This window comes from Sturnira hondurensis, unplaced genomic scaffold, assembly GCF_014824575.4.
Source record: "Sturnira hondurensis isolate 20B ecotype Veracruz unplaced genomic scaffold, ASM1482457v3 Scaffold0006799, whole genome shotgun sequence".
In the NCBI taxonomy this organism is placed as follows: Eukaryota; Metazoa; Chordata; class Mammalia; order Chiroptera; family Phyllostomidae; genus Sturnira; species Sturnira hondurensis.
In genome coordinates this window covers 1,354,717-1,380,129 of record NW_028079430.1, presented here as the reverse complement: position 1 = coordinate 1,380,129, position 25,413 = coordinate 1,354,717, and the positions used below count along the sequence as shown (strand labels likewise).

The 25,413-nt window shown below is 49.5% G+C and overlaps 1 protein-coding gene across 2 annotated transcripts in view; it reads left to right on the top strand.

The window, feature by feature from the left end:
• Positions 1 to 25,413, top strand: part of NTNG1 (netrin G1) — a 263,103-nt gene that overhangs the window by 166,927 nt on the left and 70,763 nt on the right. For both annotated transcript variants that reach the window (XM_037050444.1, XM_037050443.1), the window contains exon 4: positions 21,736 to 21,908. In XM_037050444.1, the coding sequence (XP_036906339.1) occupies positions 21,736 to 21,908 (173 nt within the window). The remainder of the gene's footprint in view (positions 1 to 21,735; positions 21,909 to 25,413) is intronic.

Below are 25,413 nucleotides of genomic sequence, written 5' to 3'. Positions count from 1 at the left end.
CGCACCGCGGTCCCTGCAAATATAGATCCGAAGTGGTGGGTCACCACTCTCGTCTCAGATGGACTTTTTTAGGATGGCGGCTGAGCAGATGTCAGGGCACTTTTAATTAAATATAGACCCACAAATCTGTCTCCTAGTGAAGTTCGTTATGACACAGTCTCTCCAGAGACCTGGAAATTCAGAGCTAAAATTAACTTTAGAACAAAAGGGGTTAGAGTCCAGGATGACATTCCAAAGAGTCACAAAATGCCAACCTGAGCGAGTCACAGATCTGCAGACTAAGGCTCCCACGTCTATAATTGTGTGCGCGTGTTTATATTTAAAGGCGTTCGAAATGAATGGATAAAGTCAGACTTCAGATCCCTTCCAAGTCATTAACATACAAGCTATGGGGACAGTATGAACTCGTCTACATTCCCTGTCTAGATTGCAGTGGCGCAGAATTAATTCATCTTGTCTGTCGGGGATGTGAGAAGTTCTCTGATCTTTAATCCTTTCCTGAGAAATTGCGTGGAATAATTTTGAAATATTCCTTTCAGGATTTTTTTAAAAATTCGTTTTGTCCACAAAAGCTGTAGACCTTTAAATTTTTATTAGACTCCTATTTTAGCAATCAAAGCAGCTTAGCTTTCTCTCTCAGAGTTACTGTACAGCATCTCGATTAAATATTTATAAATTTCTTAAAATGTATATTGCTTGCTTGATCTATCGAATACACAGATATTCATTAGTCTTCTCTTACAAAGGGCAGCTAAGCAGAAACAATGTCTTGTATCTGATTCCTGTGTGTCTAGCACACTCTGGGCGCTTAATAAATGTTTCATGACATTAAACCATATGATAAATCACTACTGTCCTCCGGACATAATTGGAAAATGGGGCTGCATCCCGCATGGAGACGTGGGCATTCTAAATGTGTGTCTGCCCCACACGAGAAGTCTAGATCTTAATATTTGCCCCAAAGAGTTTTTTTGTTCATCCAGGATTCTAAGAAATGGAGATAGGAAGTAGAAACAGGCTAGTTGGAAACTCTTGAAAGATCGAATACCAGCCCGCCTCATTCGTATCAGATACCCAGTGAACAGTCGTTGAGTGAATGGTCATGGACGTGGCCAAACAGACGTCATCGGTGACTGTGATCAGGCTGATCCTCGGGACAACATTGCCCTGCGTGATTCTAAAGCCCTAGACTGTCTTCGGGTCTGGAGATTTTTTGTTGCCTCAGGGTGCAGCCTGGAATGGCAACAATGCTCTTAGACAACGACAGCTTTTCTCATCTTTGTAAATCAGGCAGTTCGGCCACAAAATTATCCATCTGTGTGTGTGTGTGTGTGTGTGTGTGTGTGTGTGTTACCAATGTCCGAAGCATCTAGACCCTACCCTGTACTCAGATCTTTAAATAAAAATGGCTGAAACATTCACCCAACACAGTGTAGGGAACTCTACATTCTGTCGCCGTGTCCCCATGATTTCCAGGGTTCTTGCAGGATTTATCTATCCCCTCATTGCTTTTTGTCCCCCTCTCCTGCTTCTCCTGTCTTCATTCCGTCTCCCCCACCTTGCTGCTCCTCCCGTTTCTCTCTACCACATGGGCATCGTTTGGGCAACAGGCATGAAGCTCAGCCCATAATCTCAGGTGTGCAAAATACCACATTTCCTTATCCCCCCCCTCCCGTTTCACACACACACACACACACACACAAAAAGCTGGTGATAGAATTTCTTGGGACAGGTTGCTCATTTCCATCTTACCAGCCCTTGTGTGTTAAGTACTATTGCTCTCCATTTTACCAATAGGGAAACTGGGGCTCAGAGAAGTTACGTAACCTTTCTAAAGTTGCACAGCCAGCCAATAAAATGCTAGCAGCTGAACTGAAGACTCCTGGTCTACCCCCACACTTGACTTTGAGGTCTACTGTGATTCACTGCTTCCTTCATTAGACTCTCCCTTCCCATAAAAGCAACTGAGTAACCGTGAGCCCTCGCTGAACACTGCCTACGTAACAGCGTACTTCTGAATTCCTCACGTATGTTTATTTGTCTGATATTAATGCACCATTCCAGCTTCCGCTTGAGTAGTGTTAACACGCTGTATCTCTTTCCATCCTTTTGTAGGCAACATGTAGTTGTTTTGCTTTTTTTAATCTCTGTCTTTATGGAGGGCTTAAATTTAGATTTAACGTGGCTATTGATGTGGTTAGATTTAAGTCTAACTTTCTTTCTCTCTTTTTCAAATCCTCACCTGAGGATATGCTCATTGAGTGGAGAAAGAGAGAGAGACACATTGATTGGTTGCCTCCCATACGCACCCTGACTGGGAATCGAACCCCCAACTTTTTGGTGTGCATGATGACACTCCCACCCACTGGGCAGCCCAGCCAGGGCTAAGTCTAACACCTTGATATTTATTTACGATCAGTCCCATTCTTCTTGTTCACTTTCCCTTTTTTTTGCATTTGTTTGGATTAATGTAATGTTATGATTACACTGTCAGTTTATTGGCCATACCTCTTTGTGTGTGTGTGTGTGTGTGTTTTAATTTTAGGATTGTTGTAGAGTTTATAATATGGAACTGGAAGTTACCATCGTCTGACTTTGTAATTTACATCTGCCCGGAATTCTTTCCTTTTTCATGCGTTTCCTACCTGCTTCACTCCGACTTCGAATCTGTATGAGGCAGGGATTTCTAACCAGGCGGGTGACATAGGACCTAGAATGAACTTTATGAGGTAATTTCTTGTCTTTCTGGGTCCCAGCCTGCAGCCTCCTTCTGCTCGCCGGCCGCCAACCCGGACACATGGACGTGTCTGCTCTTCAGATTCACAGCTCTGTCCCCTCGGAACCAGGGAGCCAGGGAGGCTCTGGCTGAGCCTCCGTGACATCACCATTGAGGCAAGAAAACCCGGTCCATGTAGTGTGTGCCCAGCCCACTCTGCTCCCCCTTCACAGTGTTTGCTCTACACAGAGGACCAGAGAGATCAGACCATCACATTCCTCCTGATGTCAAGTGGCATTCCTCCTTAAGTGGCACAGCCTTCGCCTGCTTGTTTATGGGTCTCAGGGCACAGCCTCAGTTAGAACACCAGTAAGGCAGAAGGGTGAAGCACTGCCGAAGGAGGGGCTTCAAGTGCCCCGAGCCTGAGAGACCCTCATCTTGCCTTGTATCACAAGCAGGTTTGGGCCCAAATTTTTGAGGGGAAAATAAGGATGCGCATCATTACATGGGTATACAGATGACCGTATGTTGCCGTATGTAATGCGTACCCACAGTTGTGGCTCAAAATTTCAGGGAGAAAAATATTTTGTTTTAATTTTTTAATTCAATGGTTTATTCATTTGTGTTTAGATACTTGCTTTTTATATTATAAAGGAATCCCTAGCCTTTATTTTTGAACATATTATGGTACAAGAAATTTTATGTAACAAACAATTAGAAAACACAAGAGCAGATACAAGGTATTTCAGGTGCTACCTACGTCTAATGTGCATCCTTATTTTTCCCTCAAAACTTTGGGCAAAAAAATGTGCGTTATACATGGCAAAATATGGCACGTGCCATGGGTATAGAATGGGTACAATAATCCAGTGTATGGTGCATGCAAATACATGGGTGCTCATATACACAGCAAAATACGGTATGTGGCCCCTTGGTGCCTCTCCCCTCCTTATTTGGAGCTCATCAGGCCACTGGCCACACACCTGTTTTCCCCAGTCATGGACACCTGCTTTCTTAAAACAAAGTTGTTGAATTTAACAACCCTGACAGAAGATTTGGGGAGCACTAAAATCCTGCATCAGGAGTGAGGGACTAGTTTCATGGGCTCACACTCTAGCTACAGTGGCTCCCAACTCCCAGAAGGTGTCACCTGTGTGAAGTGGTGGCCAGGCAGGAAGAAGCCACTCCATCACCACCAGCTGGGACCTCCAGGCCTGCCCCCGCAACACCCCTGGTCCGGGTGCCCCACTCCCTGGCTCCTGGGACAGAGACCCCAGGAGAACTGCCTGGAAGTGTCCCGTCCCTCCAGGGGAAACTCTCAGCCCTCCCCAGAGGGCAGGGCTGGACTCCAGGCCCAGGTGAGAACAACTGCAGGTCCTCAGCTCGTCTTCGTGTCCGTCTGAGCCTCCGTGACATCACCGTTGAGGCAAGAAAACCCGGACCATGTAGTGTGTGGCCAGCCCACTCTGCTTCTCCTTCACAGTGTTTGCTCTACACAGAGGACGAGAGAGGTCAGACCATCACATTCCTCCTGATGTCAAGCACCCCCTGGTTTTCTGGGAGCCGAGGCTCAGACAAAAAAGATGCGTGCATTTCTTGGGAGTGGGTGAGTTTGCGGGGGGCAGTACATAGGGCAGCCTAAGTTGTGATTCAGTGGAGGGTCTCCCCAGAGACTCACCTCTGTGGAGGACACACCAAATTCACATCACTCACCAGAAAGTTGATTAGCATCTCGAGCAGAAGTGCCTGCATGTGGGGTATTTCCGGGGATGCAGGCTGACCAGAGAAGAGGCGGTGGGTATCTGCAAGGCAGGGCATGGATGAAAAGCTCTGTTAGAGCTTCTAGGACTACGGAATATTCTGCCACACAAATGTAACCCACTTCAGGTGTTTCCGGAAGAGCCCGAAGACAGTTTCGCCATTTAAATGAATACAAAGACACATTCTCTCAAAATATCCCCATTTAATGTAAGTGCTGATTTAAAAATAAATAAAATGAACTACAGAATAATTTTGAATGCTTGTAATGGGAAGACTGATGCTCAGAGGAATTAAACAACACTCCTAACCTCAGATAGCTTCTTAAGTGGCGGCCGGTAAACAGCACTTCCCCAGGTGAAATAATGCCAGGTCCCCCCCCCCAGGGAATGGTGTCAGCCGAAGAAGGATGGCCCCGCCCAGTCTCGACACACTGCCTGCGACCTTTCAGGATGTCTCTGATGAGGTGAAGGACTGAGGGCATTGCTCGGAGAGAAGGTACATCCAGAGGCACCGCCAAGCTATGGCTGCAGGAGAAAGAGCTCCTCCCAGAGAACCGATGTGTTGGAGGTGGTCCAAATGAAATAATCAGGGTCAGGCACTCCAAATCCAGCCGTCAACCAAGGCAGAAGCCATGTGGATGCCCTGTAGTCCTGGTTAAAAGCGGAGCTCAGAATCTGAAGTGCAAGGAGCAGGTGAACAGCCTCAGTATAAAACGTCACAGCCCCAGAAATGAGGAATGAGGCTGGCACACCAGATGCACAATACAGGAGAGCAGAGCGGGGTGCCGCGAGCCAAGGCCAAGGTCAAGACCAGGGGGGGAACATCGGGGAAGGAGAAAAGCCAAAGGTACAGGTTCCAGGACTGGGCAGACTAGAGACAGGAAGGCTCGTCTGGCGTGGCTTCGAGCATCCCGACAGCCTCAAATCCCCAGAGCCGCCCACAGAAGCACCTGTTTCCCCAGTTCTGTCTGGCAGGTCGTGGGGCCAGGCTGCTGGCTTCCAGGCGGGGTCCTGACACCAATCAGCGGTGACTGGACAGACCCACACAGAGTCCTCCGTCGTGCAGAGGACACCCTGCCGGGCAGATTCACTGTCAGCCTCATGTCTTACTCATTGTCCGAAAGCGCCGTGCCTACCAGTGCATTAAATAGAACCCTGCAACAGAAAGCCCTCATTCTCATGCTTGAAATACATTATCTAATGGCGGATCTATTTGACTTTTACTACACGCCTTTCATTCCTCTAAGTGAGGTAATTGACCTTTACTTTGCTACCCTGTGGATTAAAAGGCTGCACCGCCACCAGCATTTGATATTTCCAGCCCTGCCTGCCCAAGAGGCAATCTCCACGTACCATTGTCACGGGGCTGCCCTTCGGGCGGGCCCGCCGAGGGAGGGAACCCTCCAGCCCAAGACAGCATTGTGGCAGTCACTGTCCCCAACTCAGGGCTTTTGTTTAAAAAAGCACAGGTCACTTCATCTCAATGGCGTTGGACCATGGGCCCCAAGATGTTCCGGGTGACATTTCCTCACTCCCTGCCTCCCGTGGCGGTGGCTAGGGGGCCAACAGCATTTTTCAAGTTTGGTTTAAAATCTGAAAGTTTAAAATCAAGTGCAAACGACACAAGGTTTGGGAGAGAAAAGGATATTAGTGCTGTCAGTGAGAGATTAAGCTCTTGGTCAACCAGCTGTTCCCAGAAACACGTGTGTGATCATTCGACACGAGTGTAGCACTCCGCATGTCTGAGATTCGGAAGCCTTGGCTTTCTCCGGTGGCCCCTTAGCTTTGCCTCCCACAGCCAAAACCGTGACGAGAATAATGAAGATGTTGGTCATGATGGGGCTGATAATAAGGACAGCAAACATTGTTACTTAGTGCCCGGCACTGTTTTTTGAATGCTTTGAAGATATTAATTCATTGTTTTGCATAACAACTCCGTGAGTTCGGTATTCAATTATCCAGTTATACAAGTGAGGAAACTGAGTCATGTAAAAGGGGAGTGATGTCCCCGAGGTCACACTGCAAACAAATAGCAGAACCAGAATCCAACTTGAGACATTTTGGACTTGAGGGGGCAGGTGACCCGGTACAAGTGGGTGTCCTGACGAGTTTGGACATAGTAAAACCCTTAACCACAGGGTTTTATACGGTGTGTTTAACAAGTATTTCATAATACTTGCCAATGTCCATCAAGTGAGAACTAAATCGTCTCATGTCACCTGTTGACGAGTTGGTGGTGGTGGAGCTTGGCAGGCGACCTCGTTCAGACATCGAAACAGAGCCAAGTTGTTCACTGTCCTCTCTGTTTTGCAAAGGAGGAGCTAGACTTTGACGAGCAAAGTCCCTAGCCCAAGGTCAAACAGTGGAAAAGTAATCGGGGATATTCCAACTCCAAAGTTATAGCACTTTTCACCTTAATTTTAAGTCAGTTCCTTTTACCAAGAAAAAAACAACACATTTTTATAAGGATTAGATAAGGTTAGAACTGGAATGGACTCTGAAATTATCAGGCATATCCTAACCCTCATCTCCATGTGTCCATTTCCCAGAGAAGTCTGCCTGGGCCAGCTCAGTCTTTCCAAGCCAGCCCATCCGTTCTGCGTTGTTGACTACTTTGTGCAATGTTTGCTCTGGGGTCACGTGTCCAGTCTGGTTCCATCAGCTTGGGAGGTGTTGGAGTATGGAGAAGGTACACGGCACATTGTGTTAGGATCCTGTGGCTTCTAGTGACTGGAAGACAATCTGAACCAGTTCAGATAAAACAGAGGGCATTTTGGCTCACACAACCAGGAGCACAGCACGCAGCGACTATGTGGCCACAGGCTACAGAGAGCCGCCAGGGCGTGGCTCCCATCTCTCGCTCCGACTCCTTTGTCTCGGCTTTATTCCAACCTGAGAGTCTCCGTGTTTCAGCCAGAAAGGCCATGAGTAGTCCCACGCTGCCTACTTCCAGTTTAGCAAAACTATAAGCAAGAGAAGGGACGGCTTACTCCCATATTCTCAGCGAAGACCCCAGGGCCCGTTTTTATAGGGCTTGGGTCATTTTCCATCCTTGAATTCACTGTGGTGACCAAGAAGATAAAGTGCGTAGATGGGCTGAGCCTGGCCTGTCGGTTCACCCTTGGAGCTGCAAGCCAGAATCCCAAACCTGAACCTCAGCCTGGGAAGGAGAAAGGTGGTCCCCCAGGGTTGTTCCCAAAGGAAGGAGAAAGGCCTCGGGGTGTGCAAAACTGCAGCGTGGATACACACTGCAATTTCGATCGGCCCAACACAGGTGAGAAGATGGGGTCCAGGAGGCAGCCAATGTTGGACGTTTTTCCAACACAGACCTGATCCTTCCCATTTCAAAGAAATTAGCCCTCTGAAGCTAGGCTCACCCACCCAGAGGAAGTCAGCTAGTGAGTGACTGAACCCAGGTTCCAGGATTGGGCATTATTGGACTCCGGAATAGGACTGTGGTAGATATGAAATGATTTTAAACTTTACTTCTCATTAAGATCTTCTCACACATCTGGTGCATACCCCACCTTGAATTACGTACATAACCACACGGATGGAAAGACTGACTGAGTTTATGACAGTATGGACAAATCCAGTAGCTACTCTCTACATAGTTATATTTTCCCAGCCACGTCCCATCTGGTGGATCTTTTTGGAAATCGTTGCTGTTCTTCATTTCTAGTCTTGGGGGTTCTTCATGGTTTCCTTTAGAGCCCTTGTTTCTGATCTTAACCTTAAGTGACACAGTTCATGTCGTTGGTCACAGCAAATCGAATCCGGCTCCTTGGGTGGGAGTTCTCTCTCTCTCTCTCTCTCTCTCTCTCTCTCTCTCTCTCTCTCTCTCCCCTTTAATCTTCAACTTTTCCAAGGCTCATTAACAAAAGTAGGATACCATATAAGGGGGAAAAAAACAAAAGCTTTGCTAGGTCACTCTTCTCTATTGGATATTATTTTATTTCTCAGAAAAGAGAGAATTAGGAGAAAGCTATTTCCTCCAATTTTCCATACCACCTAGGGGAATCTAATTCAATTTTTCTCTCAAAATTTGTAGTGAAAAGTCAAAGTACAGAATGAGGTTGCTTAGTATGTTCTTTTGCGCAGATTCGACTTTTAGTCCAGTCATAAAGCTATTTATTCAGCCTGATTCATTTTTAATCAGACTCTAATAGAACCATTTGAAGAAATAAGACCTTTATAAAAGTGGACAAGGATACATATTTATGAGATCTCAAAAGGGTGCCTGACAGCCCAAGCCCACAAAGGAATCCTGCAGTGTCAGACGGTCTCAGGGCTGGAGCCAGGGCCTTTCTGGACTCTGGCTTTGCGGAGCACAGGAGAACTGCAAGTTTATTCATGCCCAGTTTTTCTTTTGTCCTGGTTTCTCATAGGATAAACAAGGAGAATTATGTTTTTTAATCCAAGGAAGTATCTGAGAAATTACCATGGTATATAGTTCACATCAAATTGGAATAAAAAAATAGATGAAATATTTCCCTCATGTGGGATTTTTCCCCCTGTAAAGAAAAAAAAAAAGAACAGAAAAGAAATCTAACCTAGCTATTGATTGCTGTAAACCACAGAATGGATGCGTATGTGTGAAGATAACATCAACAGTCTTCAGAATGGCGTCTAGCGTCAGGTCTATATTTATAGTTTTCGCAAACAGGGAAGCTAACTGTCTTAACAGGTTGGAGCTCATGTTCTCCACGTGAGCGCGCGTGGAAGGCCCACAGGCTGGGGGCAGTGAGCACGTCACCGGGCCTCGGTCTCCTTCCAGCCGCCCGCCTACCCGTCACTCAACGGAGCTTCTGTTCTCATGGCTACAAAGCCACAAGTCCCTCTAGCATTTCAATCCGGACCTGAGACAAGAAAACATAGGAGGCAAGAAGAGAAGGGGCACAAAGCCAAGGCAATGGTTTCGTTGAAGCTGTCCTGTTCCGAAAGTATTCCTGAACAGCCCTCCTTGGAACTTCTGGTCATATCGCATTGGTCAGAAAGACAGAATGTGGCCAGTCCTAGAGGCTGGGAAGCCTGGGAGAGGGAGCATTGTAGTTTTCCCATACAGGGCGAGGCAAGAAAGAAGGTGATGCATGAAACGCTTTGAAGCAGCCAAGCCATGAACTTGCTGTGACTCCCTGTGGGCTTCACTACCATTTATTGAATACTTCCTATCCACCAACGTCTGTGGTATGTACTTCACATGGACTATTTCACTTCACTTTGTAACAATCTCTTATGATAGGCACTCGTAGCAGACCATATGACAGGTGAGGAAATGGCGACTCAGACAGGGCCGCCCAGCAGGTTCATGGTAGGACTAGACCTTGAACCCAGACCCCTTGGCTCCACAGTCCAAGCTCCCGATCTCTCTTATAGATTCTGGTATCATGAACAATGGTGGTTTGTATTTCTGGGCCTGGAGACCCCTCCATTTTCTGTCTTCTCAAAAAGAATCATAATAATAAAAGTTCACCATGCCTATACTGAGCATTGAGGGTCACCTAGTAATTGCTAATTGGGCTCACATCAGTTTAGTTTTAATTGAACGAGCTCTTTACATCCCGGTCTTCAGATCGATTGGCTGGGCAGAAAACAGCGGCAGTCTGGAGTGTGATAATGACCTTGTTAAATCTGCCTTCTGTCCTCGGCACCTCGTACCTACGCAGACTCCTCATCACTGTAGTAAATGGGTCACAGAGCGCAGTCCTATACCTGCTTCAATCTCGGACGACACGTCGTCTCGAATGTATAAGCTCCCGGTTCTGTTTTAGAGTCGCGGTACCCTCGTCTCCCTGGCGAGACGTGGGACTAGAAAAGGGGCTACGTTTAATATCATCTGAACGAACCAGCAATTCAGTGAATCACATAATCTTATGCGTCAGTATGGATAAGTTTAGGATTTCAAGTGAAGTTTAAATGGAACTTTCATAGGGTTTTTTAAATGCCATAAGGATTTCCAAGCCATGTATTGCTTAAATGTGTAAGAAGGCTTCCTGGTCCTCGTTCCATCAATTTTGGGAGCTACCCAATTGCCTTATATACTTTTTAAAAAAAAGATCATAAGATCCCAGTGTCCGCGAAGAACTGATCAGCAGCCCAGATTTTATTTTTATACTTCCAGAGAAAACTGTTTAACCGTGCATTTCTCTGCTTCAAAAAAAAAAAAAAATAGGCCTATATCAGCTTTCACAAATAACCCTTCCAATAACAGAGCTCAGGAGAGCAAAGCCCCACCAACCAGGGTCCTTATGAGATTCTCAATATATTGTGAGAAAATAAGTTCAAGAGCTGTAGGGAAACCTTCCCAGTAGATGAACGAGGTGGCCCCCTGGACGCCCAAGCCCCTTCTTCTCTGAGGGCTTCTCCTGGGAGACAGGAAGCCAAACACAAGTGGGATATCCAGTCTCTCTGTGGGTCTGTTAGTATGTGGCTGCTTGCCCAAAAGTACATGACAGGCAGATGTCCCTTTGACGTTGCACTTTGGCCATGGCCAAGTTTATAAACATACCTTCTGAGAACGTGTTTGCTCAGCAGCAACAACTACTGCTGTTGGAGTCCAGGACTTGTGAGTGCAGGCAAGAGTGGCCGGACCCTGGGGAGGCTGAGCCCACCTTCCCCGAGGCGTCAGGCTCAGTCAGGTCCCTCTCCTAACTGAATCTTACACCTCTTGCTCTCAGATTAAGGTTGCTAATAGTAATAGCTTCTGTTTAGTCAGCGCTACGTTCCAAGTGCCGTGTGCAGATATAAGCTCAGACTTGGGTGTCGGGGACTCGCCTTAGCAAGGCCTTGAGCAAAGGAGAAGTTTGTTTCTCTTTGCTTGCACTTGGGAGGTTCGTGTCCCGGGTCTGGGACGGTGGCTTCACCCCACACACCTGCTTGGACCCATCTTCTCTGCCTGCAGCGGAGGAAGACCCAGACTCCACTCTTGCCAGGTGGCCAAGGTCGTTCAACACCACACTCACGTTCCAAGAAGTAAATGAGGAACAGACAGGGAAGGGTAGGCCCAGTGTAGGGGTCACAGACTCCACCCCTACGAATGTCCCATTGTCTGGAACACAGTCCCATGGCCACACCCCACTACAGGAGGTCCTGGGGAATGCAGTCTTTGCATGTGAAGCCCCGTGCCCACCTCTGGTGCGGAAAAAAGGAAGAACACGTCGATTGGCAGTCGTGCCCCATTGTACTGCACCATGCTACACCCGCAGTCACCCCAAGGGGGTATTTTATTACCCTCGTGTGACAGAGGAGTGAACTGAGCCCGCGAACTCACCTAAGGTACCCGCCGCAGCCAGACGGCGGAGCCCACAGCCCACTCTCTCCCACTGCTTTCTGTGGTCTCTTTTGGGTAAATCCCATATTTATTTTAGCTTATTTTTTATATATTTAATGTACAACTCCGGGGGTTCTAGGCCATCCTAAAGCTGTGCCGGCATTGGCACTGAATTCCATGGGACACTGTCCTCATCCCAAACAAAGCCCCCTCTCGTCCCTGGCCCCTCCTCCAGCCGTCACTCAGGGGATCTGCTGACTGGCTGCGGAGATCTGCCTTCTCCGGGTACTTCACACACGTGAAAACATACACTGTGTGGCCTTTTGTCTCTGGCTTCTTTGACTTGGCCTGTTGGCAAGGCTCACCCATGCTGTAGCATGTGTGGGTGCTTCATTATTTTTGTCCGGATAATGTCCCCTTGGATGTACCACATTTTGTTATTCATGGGTTGGTAAATATCTGTGTTGTTCCCAACTTTTGGCCATTATGAACATTCGTGTCTTAAGTGTTCATGAGGACCTGGTTTTCATTCTCTTGGGTAAAATACTAGGAATAGAATCGTTGGGCCCCATGGTGACAGGCCACAGTGGTGGCCGCAGTAGTAACTGAAGAAGTGATAATCGGTGAAACCAGCATTTATTAAGAACTCTGTGTCAGGTACTCCCCAAGGGGCACCTATGTGTTATCTCATGGGATTGCCCCAGAACCGACCTTTGAAATACACCCGGTGGCTGTCCCTGCGTTACAGCCAAGGCCGCCGAGAGCCGGTCACACTTAGGAGGACAGCGTGCCCTGTGCAGTGGTCAGAGCAGAGTTCTGGAGGGCGGCTGCAGACGGTCAGCATCCTGACTCACTCTTGTACTAGCTGGGAGACAAGGGCTTCGATATTCAAATGTGTCATCTAGAACGATCCGTGCTAAACCCACGGGATTATTGTGAGGTCATACAGAATCACTGTGAACTATGCAAAAAGCTCTTAGCACAACACCAGGGCCTTGGAAGTCGTCAGCCACAGTGCTGTGTATGTGATTAAGTAAGGGGCAGAGGCTGGACTTGAACCCAGGCCGTCTGGGTCCAGCATCGGGACTCGCAATCTGTAAATGATATTGATGCAAGTCTCCCATTTCAAATAACGTGTTGAGGCGAAAAGCACATTTTCAGGTGTCAAAGCGCAAAGAGAACGCTCGAGGGATGCAAAGGCAGAAAAAGTACATTAAAGGCATTTTATAATTGACGACTTTTTAAAAAGGCCCCTACAAAGGTCTGATCTTTGTGCTAACTTGTTTTCTAAAGCATTTGTGTCCCTAGTACCAACCCAACGCGGGGTGCATCTGGACGTTGGCCCAGGTTCTTGAGCACCTGAAATTTACATCCTGGGTGGGAGGGCTCATTAAAGAAAAACCTTCATTAATCAAAAATATATAATGGGATCTTATTTGTGAAAATTATAAGAAAGCATGTCACCCCGAGAACACTTTGTCAGGGTCCTCCGCAAGGGCTGGAAAGGCTGCAATGCTCAAACTTCATTCACAGCGTCTGACCCAAAAGCAGCCTAAGCCTTGGCCTACAAGGCAGCCAGCCTGGCTTCCCTTCCAATTTTGCTTCGGAAAAAGCCAGTTTCAAACCTCTTTGTCTCTGTACCTCTGAAACGCTGCTAATAGGTCTATATATACACACACACCTCTAACTCCCAGGAAATTCTGGAGAATAACATGCTCCCCCAGAATAAATATATTAAATTATGTAATTTAAAAAGAAAGCAGGCAGACTGTCTGGGCTTTTTCATACCTACTGGCAGGTGGCACAGACCTAAATGTTGGAGCCTTTTTATAAGCAAGATTAAATTGACGCGTGACAGCTGGTCGCTAAAACACAGGAAGTGCGGGCCTGGCTGGCAGCGAGAACACCCCGCGGTTCACCGTTCGCATCACAGATGAGAGCTCACTTCTTTCTTCACGTCCATCTTAGCGATGCCCTTAGCAACACACCGAACGGCGGTGTGTGTGCCGTTGGCCGCTGACACACAAGTGGACCTTTGACGGACACGCGAGTCAACAGTTCTCTCTGCAGCCTGGTGACTCCCTCGGCGTGAGTTTCCGTGTGCGTAAACAGAATTGGTGAATAGGCTTAGCTCTCCTGGACATCGGGTGTTTATTTCCCCATTGGCAGAGCCTGTTATGGCTCCACTTGCAGAGTCCCTCCCCAGCCTAGCGTGCCGGGTGGCCATGGGAGTCAGGTGGCCGGGGGAATGGACAAGGAACCTGTCAGAGACAAGCAGGTGTCTCAGAAACCACGAGACCAGAGGCCACAGCACCAGGAGTTGGGAGCAGTCTCCCAGCACTGTGAAATCCATTCCCCACCCCTCAACCCCACACCAGTGCAGGAAAAGCCACTCCGGCAGGGGCTCTGAATGTGGGATTTTAGTGTCTGGTTGGAATGGCCATTGAGAATAAACTGAGCTGTAGAAAAGTCTGGTGGCAGAAAGTCATTTCCAAATCCAGACCTACATCGGGGTGTCTCAGCGTCCCCTTCTCGCGCTCAGCCTGGCACAGCCCTCATCACGGTGACTGAGGAGAGACAGCCGGGCGCTGAGCAAGGTCCACGGGTTTCCTGCTGGAGCCCATCCGTCTTTCGCTGGTGCCCACAGAGCGCTCTCCAAACGTCAGCTGGACCCGGGGGAGCCATCCTTGCATGAGGAGCTGAGGCTACAGTACGCACGTTCCGGAGTAGTTTCACTGCACAAACAGCTCGTTCTTCCTCTGCTCCAAGCGATGTTCTCGGGAGTCTTTCTGGCAGTTTTTTTGTTAGGCTAGCTACCCGAGGTGGGCCTGTGCTGGTGCCCAGTGGGTGGTTCCAGCCCGTGTGCCAGCCAGTCGGGCGTGATGGCAGATGGCATCAGAAGGCACCTGTACGACCCCAGGAGCCATATCCTGCCACCCGTGCACCACTCAACCATCAGCCTGCAAATGGGCGTGCCAACAGGTGTGCCAGCCAGGTGGCCATGATGGCTCCCAGGACCCAGGGACACATCTATGACACCAAGCTGGGGACTGACAGGTGTGACAACCCCTCCATGTCTCTGCACATTGGCTGCACTCAGGGTGCCAGCCAGGGTGGCCAGGTCTGTGGCCTGGGCTGGAAGGTACATGACTCCAAGTACTGCCCACGAGGCCCAGTGGCCAATGGAGTTCCAGGGTCAGCTGGCCACTACCCAAGCCCAGGGAAGGCCCAGAGTACCACCCCCTACTAACAAGAGGAGGCAGGCTACTGAGGCTCCCCTTGCGAAATGTCTCCCCACATCATCTCCCAATCTGGGATTTCGGGGTTTCCTGTGTTTTCATCTTGTTTTTCTATGTGAGAAGTGCTTCCAGCTGAGGGTCTGTGAAGGCCAGACCCAGATGCTGTGGGGTGGGGGTCCCCACCAGGGCACATCTGGTAGCAGATTTCCCAGCAGGCTTGGGACAAGCTGTGGAGGGGAGGAGAAAGCTGTGCAAGGAGGACAACTGGACCCAATAGCTTCTGGTTGCTTTACCCACTAATGTCTCGGGCAGTTCTAACAAAACAAAAGGAATTTGCAGGTGGATGGGGTGGAGGTGGCAGAGGGGGTGCTGGAAAGAAAGTCCCCAGGGAGAGGGCCAGGCCATGGTCCCCAGCATTTTAGTCACCGTGAGGGACTGGATTCCCACAGGACCCTCCCAGGGGCCCAGTGACAAAACGGAGGCCCAGTCAGGACAATAGGTTCTGAGTGGTGGAGGCTCCACCAGGCAACCCCCTGCCATACTTGCCCCCTCTCCCTGGCCAGGTACTGCCCAGGGACCCCCACCAGGAGGCCCGCCCTGGGCCCAAGAGCCAATGTGAAGTACCAGCTGAAAAGCACAGGCCACAAAAACCTCTTCTTAGGGGGGGAAATTGGGTTTACAAGCTCTCACTAATTTTATGGAGTTCCTTTTGCCCAGTGTAAGGTTGGTGATGGAAACCAGTGACGAGGGCACGTGGCACTCTCGGCACACGTCATGTGGGCTCTGATGCAGTGCAGTGACTCTGAAGTCTCCACGTTCAGTCCATTGCCATGGCCGTTACCGTGCATGATAGAACAGGATCGTGAGTTCCTGATTTCTGGCAGTTTTCTTGTGTATTCATTATTTGTTTGTTCATCAGATATTTTTTAGGCACTCATTATGTGCCCAGCACCTGCTGGGGATGTTTCAGTACATAAGGCAGACTGTTTTCTTTATGACTGCAGATCCCAGGACCTCACACCCTGGTGAAGTCGATGGGAGAGTAAGCGGCCAGAGTGAAGCCCATGACTGTCGCAGATGGTGTGGCCTTCACCCGTGGCCAACATGCCCCTGTTCGTGGAGCTCGTGGGAAAGGCATCCTGGTGGGAGGAGACACAGATTTCTAAGGAACCTGTAGACCATGTTATACAGCGTGGACTCCATTTTGGGAATAATGGGGTATCTTTCAATGGTTCTAGAAGAGGGTGACCCAATTTTGTGTATGTGCCTGTTTTGGCTATTGTGTCTGAGATTGGGGTTGGGGAGAAGCGGCAGGGCTGATGATGCCTGGGGCCAGTGAGTTCTGCTTAGAAGCCACCGTGATAAACCAGATCAAAGATGACGACCTCGGCCCTGCACGAGCAAAGGCGTGGTGCTGGAACGGTGTGTGTGAGAGCTGCCGGGGGCAGAGCCTCAGCACCTGGTGCAGGCTGAGTGGTGACCCGTGAAATACAATAGGAAAAGGAGAGGAAGGCTGGTTGGCTGGAAGGGATGCACTTTACTGAGACAGCACTTGCAGAAGACAGAGTAGGTGGGAGAGGGAAGCCAAAGAAGTCAGGGTTGGATCTGTCAAGATGAGATGCACAGGAGAGAGGGCGGTGATGGAGACCTCGCACTTCTCGACACATTGGTCATCTTCGCCTGGTGATTATGGAGGGACAGAGTTCCGTGGATCTCTATGAGTAGCATGGAGTCTCTGAATCCCAAAGGCAGTTAAGGACCATGAAGGAAATTAAAAGGACAACCTGGAGAACAGGACCCAAGGGAAGTCACTTGGGCTGCCCACACTGGGTCAGAACCCAAAGATGTCACGTGATGATAATGTGCAGAGGACGAGGGTTCTGAAATAACGGCAAGAATCCAGTAGGGGGAGTGTCAGGGGGAAGGGAGTGGCCTGCAGAGTCAGAGGCCTCTGATTGGTCAACGCAGGCAAAGAAAATAGCCATTGGGTTTTCAACGAAGAGGTGATGGTTGATCTTGGCCAGGGAAGNCTAACAAGAGGAGGCAGGCTCCTGAGGCTCCCCTTGCGGAATGTCTCCCCACATCATCTCCCAATCTGGGATTTCAGGGTTTTCCTGTGTTTTAATCTTATTTTTCTATGTGTTCAAGTGCTTCCAGCTGAGGGTCTGTGAAGGCCAGACCCAGATGCTGTGGGGTGGGGGTCCCCACCAGGACACATCCGGGTAGCAGATTCCCCAGCAGGCTTGGGCCAAGGTGTGGAGGGGAGGAGAAACCTATGCAAGGAGGACAACTGGACCCAATAGCTTCTGGTTGCTTTACCCATTAATGTCTTGGGCAGTTCTAACAAAACAAAAGGAATTCGCAGGTGGATGGGGTGGAGGTCGTGGAGGGAGTGCTGGAAGGAAAGTCCCCAGGGAGAGGGCCAGGCCACAGTCCGCAGCATTTTAGTCACCCTGAGGGACTGGATTCCCACAGGACCCTCCCAGGGGCCCAGTGACAAAACGGAGGCCCAGGCAGGAAATGGGTTCTGAGTGGTGGAGGCTCCACCAGGCAACCCCCTGCCATACTTGCCCCCCTCCCTGGCCAGGTACTGCCCAGGGACCCCCACCAGGAGGCCCGCGCTGGGCCCAAGAGCCAATGTGAAGTACCAGCTGAGAAGCACAGGCCACAAAAACCTCTTCTTAGGGTGGAAAATTGGGTTTACAAGTTCTCACTAATTTTATGGAGTTCCTTTTGACCAGTGTAAGGTTGGTGATGGAAACCAGTGACGAGGGCACGTGGCACTCTCGGCACACGTCATGTGGGCTCTGATCCAGTGCAGTGACTCTGAAGTCTCCACGTTCAGTCCATTGCCATGGCCATTGCCGTGCATGATAGAACAGGCTCATGAGTTCCTGATTTCTGGCAGTTTCCTTGTGTATTCGTTATTTGTTTGTTCGTCAGATATTTTTTAGGCGCTCGTTATGTGCCAAGCACCTGCTAGGGATGTTTCAGTACATAAGGCAGACTGTTTTCTTTATGACTGCAGATCCCAGGACCTCACACCCTGGTGAAGTCGATGGGAGAGTAAGCGGCCACAGTGAAGCCCATGACTGTCGCAGATGGTGTGGCCTTCACCCGTGGCCAACATGCCCCTGTTCGTGGAGCTCGTGGGAAAGGCATCCTGGTGGGAGGAGACACAGATTTCTAAGGAACCTGTAGACCATGTTATACAGCATGGACTCCATTTTGGGAATAATGGGGTATCTTTCAGTGGTTCTAGAAGAGGGTGACCCAATTTTGTGTATGTGCCTGTTTTGGCTATTGTGTCTGAGATTGGGGTTGGGGAGAAGCGGCAGGGCTGATGATGCCTGGGGCCAGTGAGTTCTGCTTAGAAGCCACCGTGATAAACCAGATCAAAGATGACGACCTCGGCCCTGCACGAGCAAAGGCGTGGTGCTGGAACGGTGTGTGTGAGAGCTGCCGGGGGCAGAGCCTCAGCACCTGGTGCAGGCTGAGTGGTGACCCGTGAAATACAATAGGAAAAGGAGAGGAAGGCTGGTTGGCTGGAAGGGATGCACTTTACTGAGACAGCACTTGCAGAAGACAGAGTAGGTGGGAGAGGGAAGCCAATGAAGTCAGGGTTGGATCTGTCAAGATGAGATGCACAGGAGAGAGGGCGGTGATGGAGACCTCGCACTTCTCGACACATTGGTCATCTTCGCCTGGCGATTATGGAGGGACAGAGTCCCGTGGATCTCTATGAGTAACGTGGAGTCTCTGAATCCCAAAGGCAGTTAAGGACCACGAAGGAAATTAAAAGGACAACCTGGAGAACAGGACCCAAGGGAAGTCACTTGGGCTGCCCACACTGGGTCAGAACCCAAAGATGTTGCGCGATGATAATGTGCAGAGGACCAGGGTTCTGAAAATAATGGCAAGAATCCAGTAGGGGGAGTGTCAGGGGGAAGGGAGTGGCCTGCAGAGTCAGAGGCCTCTGATTGGTCAACGCAGGCAAAGAAAATAGCCATTGGGTTTTCAACGAAGAGGTGATGGTTGATCTTGGCCAGGGAAGCTGTGATTAGTTGGAAAGAGTGAGTGAGTGCAAGGTGAGAAAACAGAGATGGAAAGTGTAGGAAACTCAAGAAGGGAGAGATAAGTGTTAAAGAGGTAACTGAAGCCCTGGCTGGTGTAGCTCAGTGGATTGAGCACGGGCCTTCGAACCAAAGGATGGCAGTTCGATTCTCAGTCAGGGCACATGCCTGGGTTGCAGGCCAGTTCCCAGCACGGGAAGCACGAGAAGCAACCATACATTGATGTTTCTCTCCCTCTCTCCTTCCCTTCCCCTCTAAAATTTTTAAAGAAAAAAAAAAAACTGTACTCTTAAAGAAAAAAAAGAGGTAACTGGAAAGAAGACCAGGGTATCTACAAGGTCGATATGTCCCCCACTTAAGATGGAAGAGATTCATGCTAATGAATAAAAATTTTAAAACACCAAGAGTCTTAGGTAGAAACCAACCAAACCAAACATACAGAAAGAAGCATTCGAGGAAATCAGGTGGGTAGAGATCAGGGTGTCTGTAGCAGGTAGAAGAGACATCAGGGAAGAGTTATCAGTTGAGTGGAGACTTGCATGATTAATAAGCCTGGACAGGTGAAGACAAACCATTAACTGGGAGAAATCAGAGAAAAAATAAGACTAAACATTTTTCAAAGAATATTTTCTCAGTGAATATGAAGTCCTCAGAGTGGAAATTGCCTGTAACTCAGAGAGTGACTACAAGTATGAAAGTATTAGCAGTTCCAAGATACACAATCCAATTTGCAATGACTGCTTGCATTCTTGGTCTTCACACGTGAAGCCAACAGGTCCTTCGGGGTCACACTTTCCTTCTCCTGGTTTGGAACGTTTAGCGCCACAGAGGCTGCTAAGTCGGTGACTGCGGGCACTCTGATCGCTTAGGTTTCTAACGTCATACATATAAACACGCCCATAAATAAGTGTGTCATGTTGGAAAGAGATACATCCTTAAATAGGCGGCTCCCCGCAAGGGACTCCCTGCGTAGAGAAGACCGTTACAAGACCTAGCTCATAATTAAGCACTCTCCCTTTCACTCCACTGAATGGTTCTTCCCTCATCTTTTTACAAGATTGTGCTAACGTTCATGTTTACAGGGGATGCGTCTACATTGGGAAGGTACTGTTGAAATAGAAGCCTTTTGGTCTATCCCCGTTTATAATGACAGAAAGAGCAGGAGGCAACTGCAGATATTATAGATCGTAGCGGACCCCAGAGGAAGCTGAGGCTCGATGGTACCCAGGGAGGGTCGAGGGGGTGCCCTTAGCCTGAGGGGGCTCTGCCTTTTAGGTAGAAGAGAGGCCAGCAGCTCTCAGGAGCGGCCTCAGCCACGCCTTTGCTTCCTGGCCACAGTTTGGGGCCAGCGTTCCAAACGGATCCTCAATGCATGAGAGAGAAACCTGGACCTTACTGTACAGACATTATAGAAACCAGCACCCATTGTGCAACAGTCTTATTTTCCCCCTGAGAAAGAGTATTGCTCCATTCCCCAATTCCCAACATCTGTTGCAAAAGAAAACAAATGGAAAACACTACCATATTTCTTTGTCTTCGTGAAACTTGGCTTCCCACATTTTTGTCCTAGAGCCTGGGAGAGACCAGACTAGTTTATACATGCACACACACACACAGAGTAACATTTCCATGTTCCGGCTGTGACGGATCTTGGTCCTTGATCCCCGCCCCCCGCCCAGGTGTCCTGGTGCTCTGCCTTGTGTGACCCATCTCTTCCCACACATGTTGTTCTGCCCTCCAGCCACGGTCATTCTGCACGCCTAGGTTTCCCTTCTCTGGAGGAGGAGGCCCGTGCTGGGGATATTACGGTTTATAACCTGCCACCGCCACAGATACCGAGGTGGCCTTTGCAGTTTTCCAGCCGCAGACTCTGGATGTGGGGATGCATATCTGTGGAAATGGCATGTTCGGTCTTTGCGCCTCACATATCACAGCTTTGTGTGTGGGCTCCACAGGCCAGGCCTTGGCTAATGACCTCAAACCACTGCCTCGTGGAGGCTTCTGTTCTCTGGCATCCTGAGCACCTCCCACCTGAGCCGTCTGACCCCGTTCTGAGACGCCTCTGTGACGACCTTCTTTGCCACGTGCGGGGAACCCGAGGGCTTCTCCAGCTGGTCAGAGACCTTGCTGGAAAAAGTGCTTCTGACTGAGCTGTCGTTTTAGGGATAAGAACAGCTGATTATAACCTCCTAGGGGGTCCATGAAATAACTCTGAATAATAAGCTGTCTTCATGGTTCTTTCTTTTTAAACAAGTGAGACTTGTCCTCTGGTCTAAGGGAGCACGGGACTGGCCTCTGTTCTTCCGGCCCACCTGAAATGGCCATAGATAGGATTATATCACAGGAAAACCCGTCAGTGGTGGCTGTATCTCAGATACCTGCTGGGGAACCCTTGATTCAGGAGCACCATTGTCTTACGGCGGGAGCTTTCAGGCCCCCTGGTGGACTGACCCACGGGTGGTGGGATTCCTCGGTGTGTGCTGTGGGGACAGGGTACATGGGAACCCCACCCCGATCCCCAGGGGCACGTGCTGGAAAGGTCCTGAGGGTGGGGCCGCCAATCTCCCCTTTACCCCGAGCCTCCGTGCAGCCCTCCGCCGGGAGATGCGGGGGTGGAGCCTCGCTGATCACCGAGACCAGCTCCGCTGACCCCACACTCTTGTCTCTCCCTGCCCAGGTGCAAGTGCAACCTCCACGCCACCGTGTGCGTGTACGACAACAGCAAGCTGACCTGCGAGTGCGAGCACAACACGACAGGCCCGGACTGCGGCAAATGCAAGAAGAACTATCAGGGCCGCCCTTGGAGCCCGGGCTCCTACCTCCCCATCCCCAAGGGCACCGCCAACACCTGTGAGTAACCCCGCCCCAGCCCCGTTTCACGGGCACCGGCCCGGCCGCTCCCTCCTCTCGGTCTCGCCTGCCCTTGTGCTCGGCCTCCTCTGGCCGGTCCCCCCCTCCCGTCCCTCCTCCACACACAGCTTGAGCTCTCGGCCCCCATTTCACCACGTTTAAGCACATTTTAGCATCCGGGGCACCTGTTAAGCTCCGGCTTCCGCGTTCACAGCAAACGGGTTGGGAAACGACGGAACTCACGGGAGATATTTCCCATCGAAGTGGGATGAAACAGGTGCCTGCTCTCCTTCCCCCAAAGAGTCGCCCGTTAAAATGACCAAGACGTTCAACACCCCCAGCTGGAAACTCCGTGTGCACCGTAAACAGCTTCTGGAAAGTCTCTCAATGCTCGCGGTCCCATTTCTCAGCCTGGGTGACCCGAGAGAGGCTTTGTCTGGAAAGGCTTCCCCCTCGGATTTGAGTTGCATCCAGACTTGGAGCAGTGAGAGAACGAGCTTGTCCTCACCCCCAGTGGTTGGGAAGTCGTACAGGCCTGGACCCTGGGGGCAGAGGCCTTCTTCAGACAGACAGCGTGGCTGTGGGCGTGAGGGGCCACGCTGTGTCCGTGTGAAGAGGGCGTAGCATCGTCTGTGTTTCCAGGAACCATGAGACACGCCGCCCCCTCGCCGCTGGCGGGTGCCGCCGAAATCCTGAGCATCCACAGGGGAACGTGCTGGGACCTGCTCAAGGAGAGAAGCCATTATGACTTCCAGACAAATGGCCCAGTTCCGTGGATGGACCGATTAGCCACTCGCAGACGCCTGAGAGTTGCCCTCTTTCAAAAGGAGAGACGGGCTGAGGTTGCGAATATTATACCCACTCAAGTGAGAGGAAACAGAAAGAGCGTGAAAACTTGAAAAGCCACCAGCCCCGTACCAGGCAGGAAATGTCACCAGAAGCTGCAAAGCAAAACCAGAACTTCTAACAACCAGTATCACGGGCACTAGGACCTTATCAAGTTAAATGTAAGAGTCACAAACCAAGCAGCAAGCTCTGAGGTGTGGGAGCATGAAACCGTGGGAAAATTTCTATAAAGCGGAGAAAGAATCCCTTCGCTCTAAGGGTATTCAGTTCCTTTTTGGGTTCAAGAAAAAACAACAGTCTATCTCCTAAAAATAATACATACAGCTCTGTCGAGCAGAAATCTTGGCTTTTCAAGGAGATTTTGTTAACAGAGACCCTTCTGGGCTTTCTCAATTGTTGCAGCCGTAACTTGTGGATTCAGAAGGACTCTCCCGAGGTCATCTGTCATGCTGCCCAGTGGCTGGCTACCTAAGGGTCCCCACCGCCACAGTCATCACATGGAGTTTAAGCGCTACCCTTCCTGAAAGTGGCCCCAGGTTCATTCTCAGTGTCTGCTGCTTCCTCAGTGGGACAGGACACAGGAAAGTGGAGTTCACCAATGCTGGCTGGCATCCCGCTGGTCCTCAGGGCGGGCACCTTGTCGGGGTTACTGGACAGGCCTCTGAGGTGGACTGCTCTTGACTGCTTCTTTTTTAATCCTCACTGGAGGATATGTTTATTGATTTTAGAGGGAGAGAGAAAGAGCGAAATATCAATGTGTGTGTGTGTGTGAGAGAGAGAGAGAGAGAGAGAGAAACGTCAGTTGGTTGCCTCTTTTAGGCCCAACTAGGGATCGAACCCAGAACCTTGTTAGTGCATGGGACAATGCTCCAGACAACTGAGCCACCCAGTCAGGGTGGACTTCTGTTGACTTCCTATCTAACATGACCCTCTTCTTCTACCTGTAACTGTGCTTCAAAGTCTTATTTATTTTAAGACATCTACCCTGAGAAACCTTGTGCCAGCCAAGCTTTGTCAATGAAATGAATTTCTTATTATAGTCTCCATGGAAATGACTTGCATACCCCTAATCTTCCGATTCTGGTAGAATGCCGCTCCACTCCCTGGTCAAAGGAATGCAGACTCTTTCATTTTCCTCATGGATCCCGTTGTCCATTTGTCTCTTGGTTTTTACCATCCTTCTCCAGACAGACTTTTCCCCATATCTGTTAAAGTGGGAACGTGACAGCCCTGGCCAGTGTGGCTCAGTTGGTTGGGGTGTCATCTCGTAACCAAGAGGTTGAAGGTTCTATTCCTTGCCAGGCACAAAGCTGGGTTGTGGGTTCGATTCCCAGTCCAGGCCCATATGAGAGGCAAACCAGCTGATATTTCTCTCTCTCTTCCTCTCTCTCTAAAAGCAAAGAAAAAATGGTCTTCGGGTGAAGATTAAGAAAAAAGGAAAAATAGAAAGGTGACAGATGGACACAGTGACCAAGGACATTCAAGTCAATGTTTTAATTCTCAATATGGCAGAAATTGGATTAAAAGCTGTAGAGATTATCTACAGCGGTCCGGTCTTGCAATGGAAAAGTCTTACAATGGAAGGAGCCCATTAAACCAGAGCTCTGGTGTATCAGACTGTGCCTTAAAATGTCCAAGAATGAGAGTGAACACTTTGGGGGTGCAGTGCATGGGCTTGCCCATCCCCTGGCTCTGTGACCTTGGAAAAGGGAACTAACCTCTCCAGCACTCAGTGTTGCCATCTGCAACGTGAGGATAATAGCCATTCCCACCTCACAGCCGTTTTGAGAGAATTGAATAAGCTAATGCATGCAATGTGGCAGGCATAACACCTGTCACAAAATAAGTTCTTCCAAAATAAATTCATCTTTTGGATTCTTTTCATAAGGCAGACTTGTTTTTATTGGATGACAGTTGTGATTTAGCTCCAAGTCTGACTTCTTCACATCAGTATCGACTGTCTCTTCATTTCCGACCACTCTTCCTGTTTAAGTAGGGAAAGAATTCTGTTGACCCCAATTTCTTTTCTTGTCCAGGTCAACATCATTAGCTCCTTTTTTCACGTGAGGAGATTTTTGTGTGTCCTACCTGGTTGCTTGCCCAGGAAGTTCCCCCGATTTTTTAGTGTGGAAATTCCAGTGAAGGACAGGACTTGTAACACTGTTGTGACTCTCACTTGGATTGGCTTTTTGTTCTGCACTTGCAAACATGGGCTCGTGTGCACGGCCACACACGCACAAGACTCCATTCGGTGCATTACAAGTCAGTTCTTTAAGAAGGACCCTTAGGTTATGCCATACTCTAATTCAAAAATGGAAAAACCTAAGAAGTGAGGAAGCAGTGAGTGCAGCCCCCGATCCCTCAACCCCAACTCCTCAGTGACTTAGAAAACACACCCGTTCTGGATCGTTCCTGGAGTTAGCGGAATGATCTCAAGCAGTCAGGGTAAGTTTTGAATGGAAAGGCCGAGTTCCTGCTTACTCTTAGCAGAATAACTAAGAGGCTTTTGTTCAACCAGGAAATGATAAGATTTCCCTTTAAAGACCCTCAACCCTTCACCCAGGAGGACCCTAAACTGGGACCTCGCTGAGAATCCTATGGCTTGGGAAGTCCTGATTTCTCCAGCAAGCCACTTCCGTAGGGAGCACGCGGAGCCAGG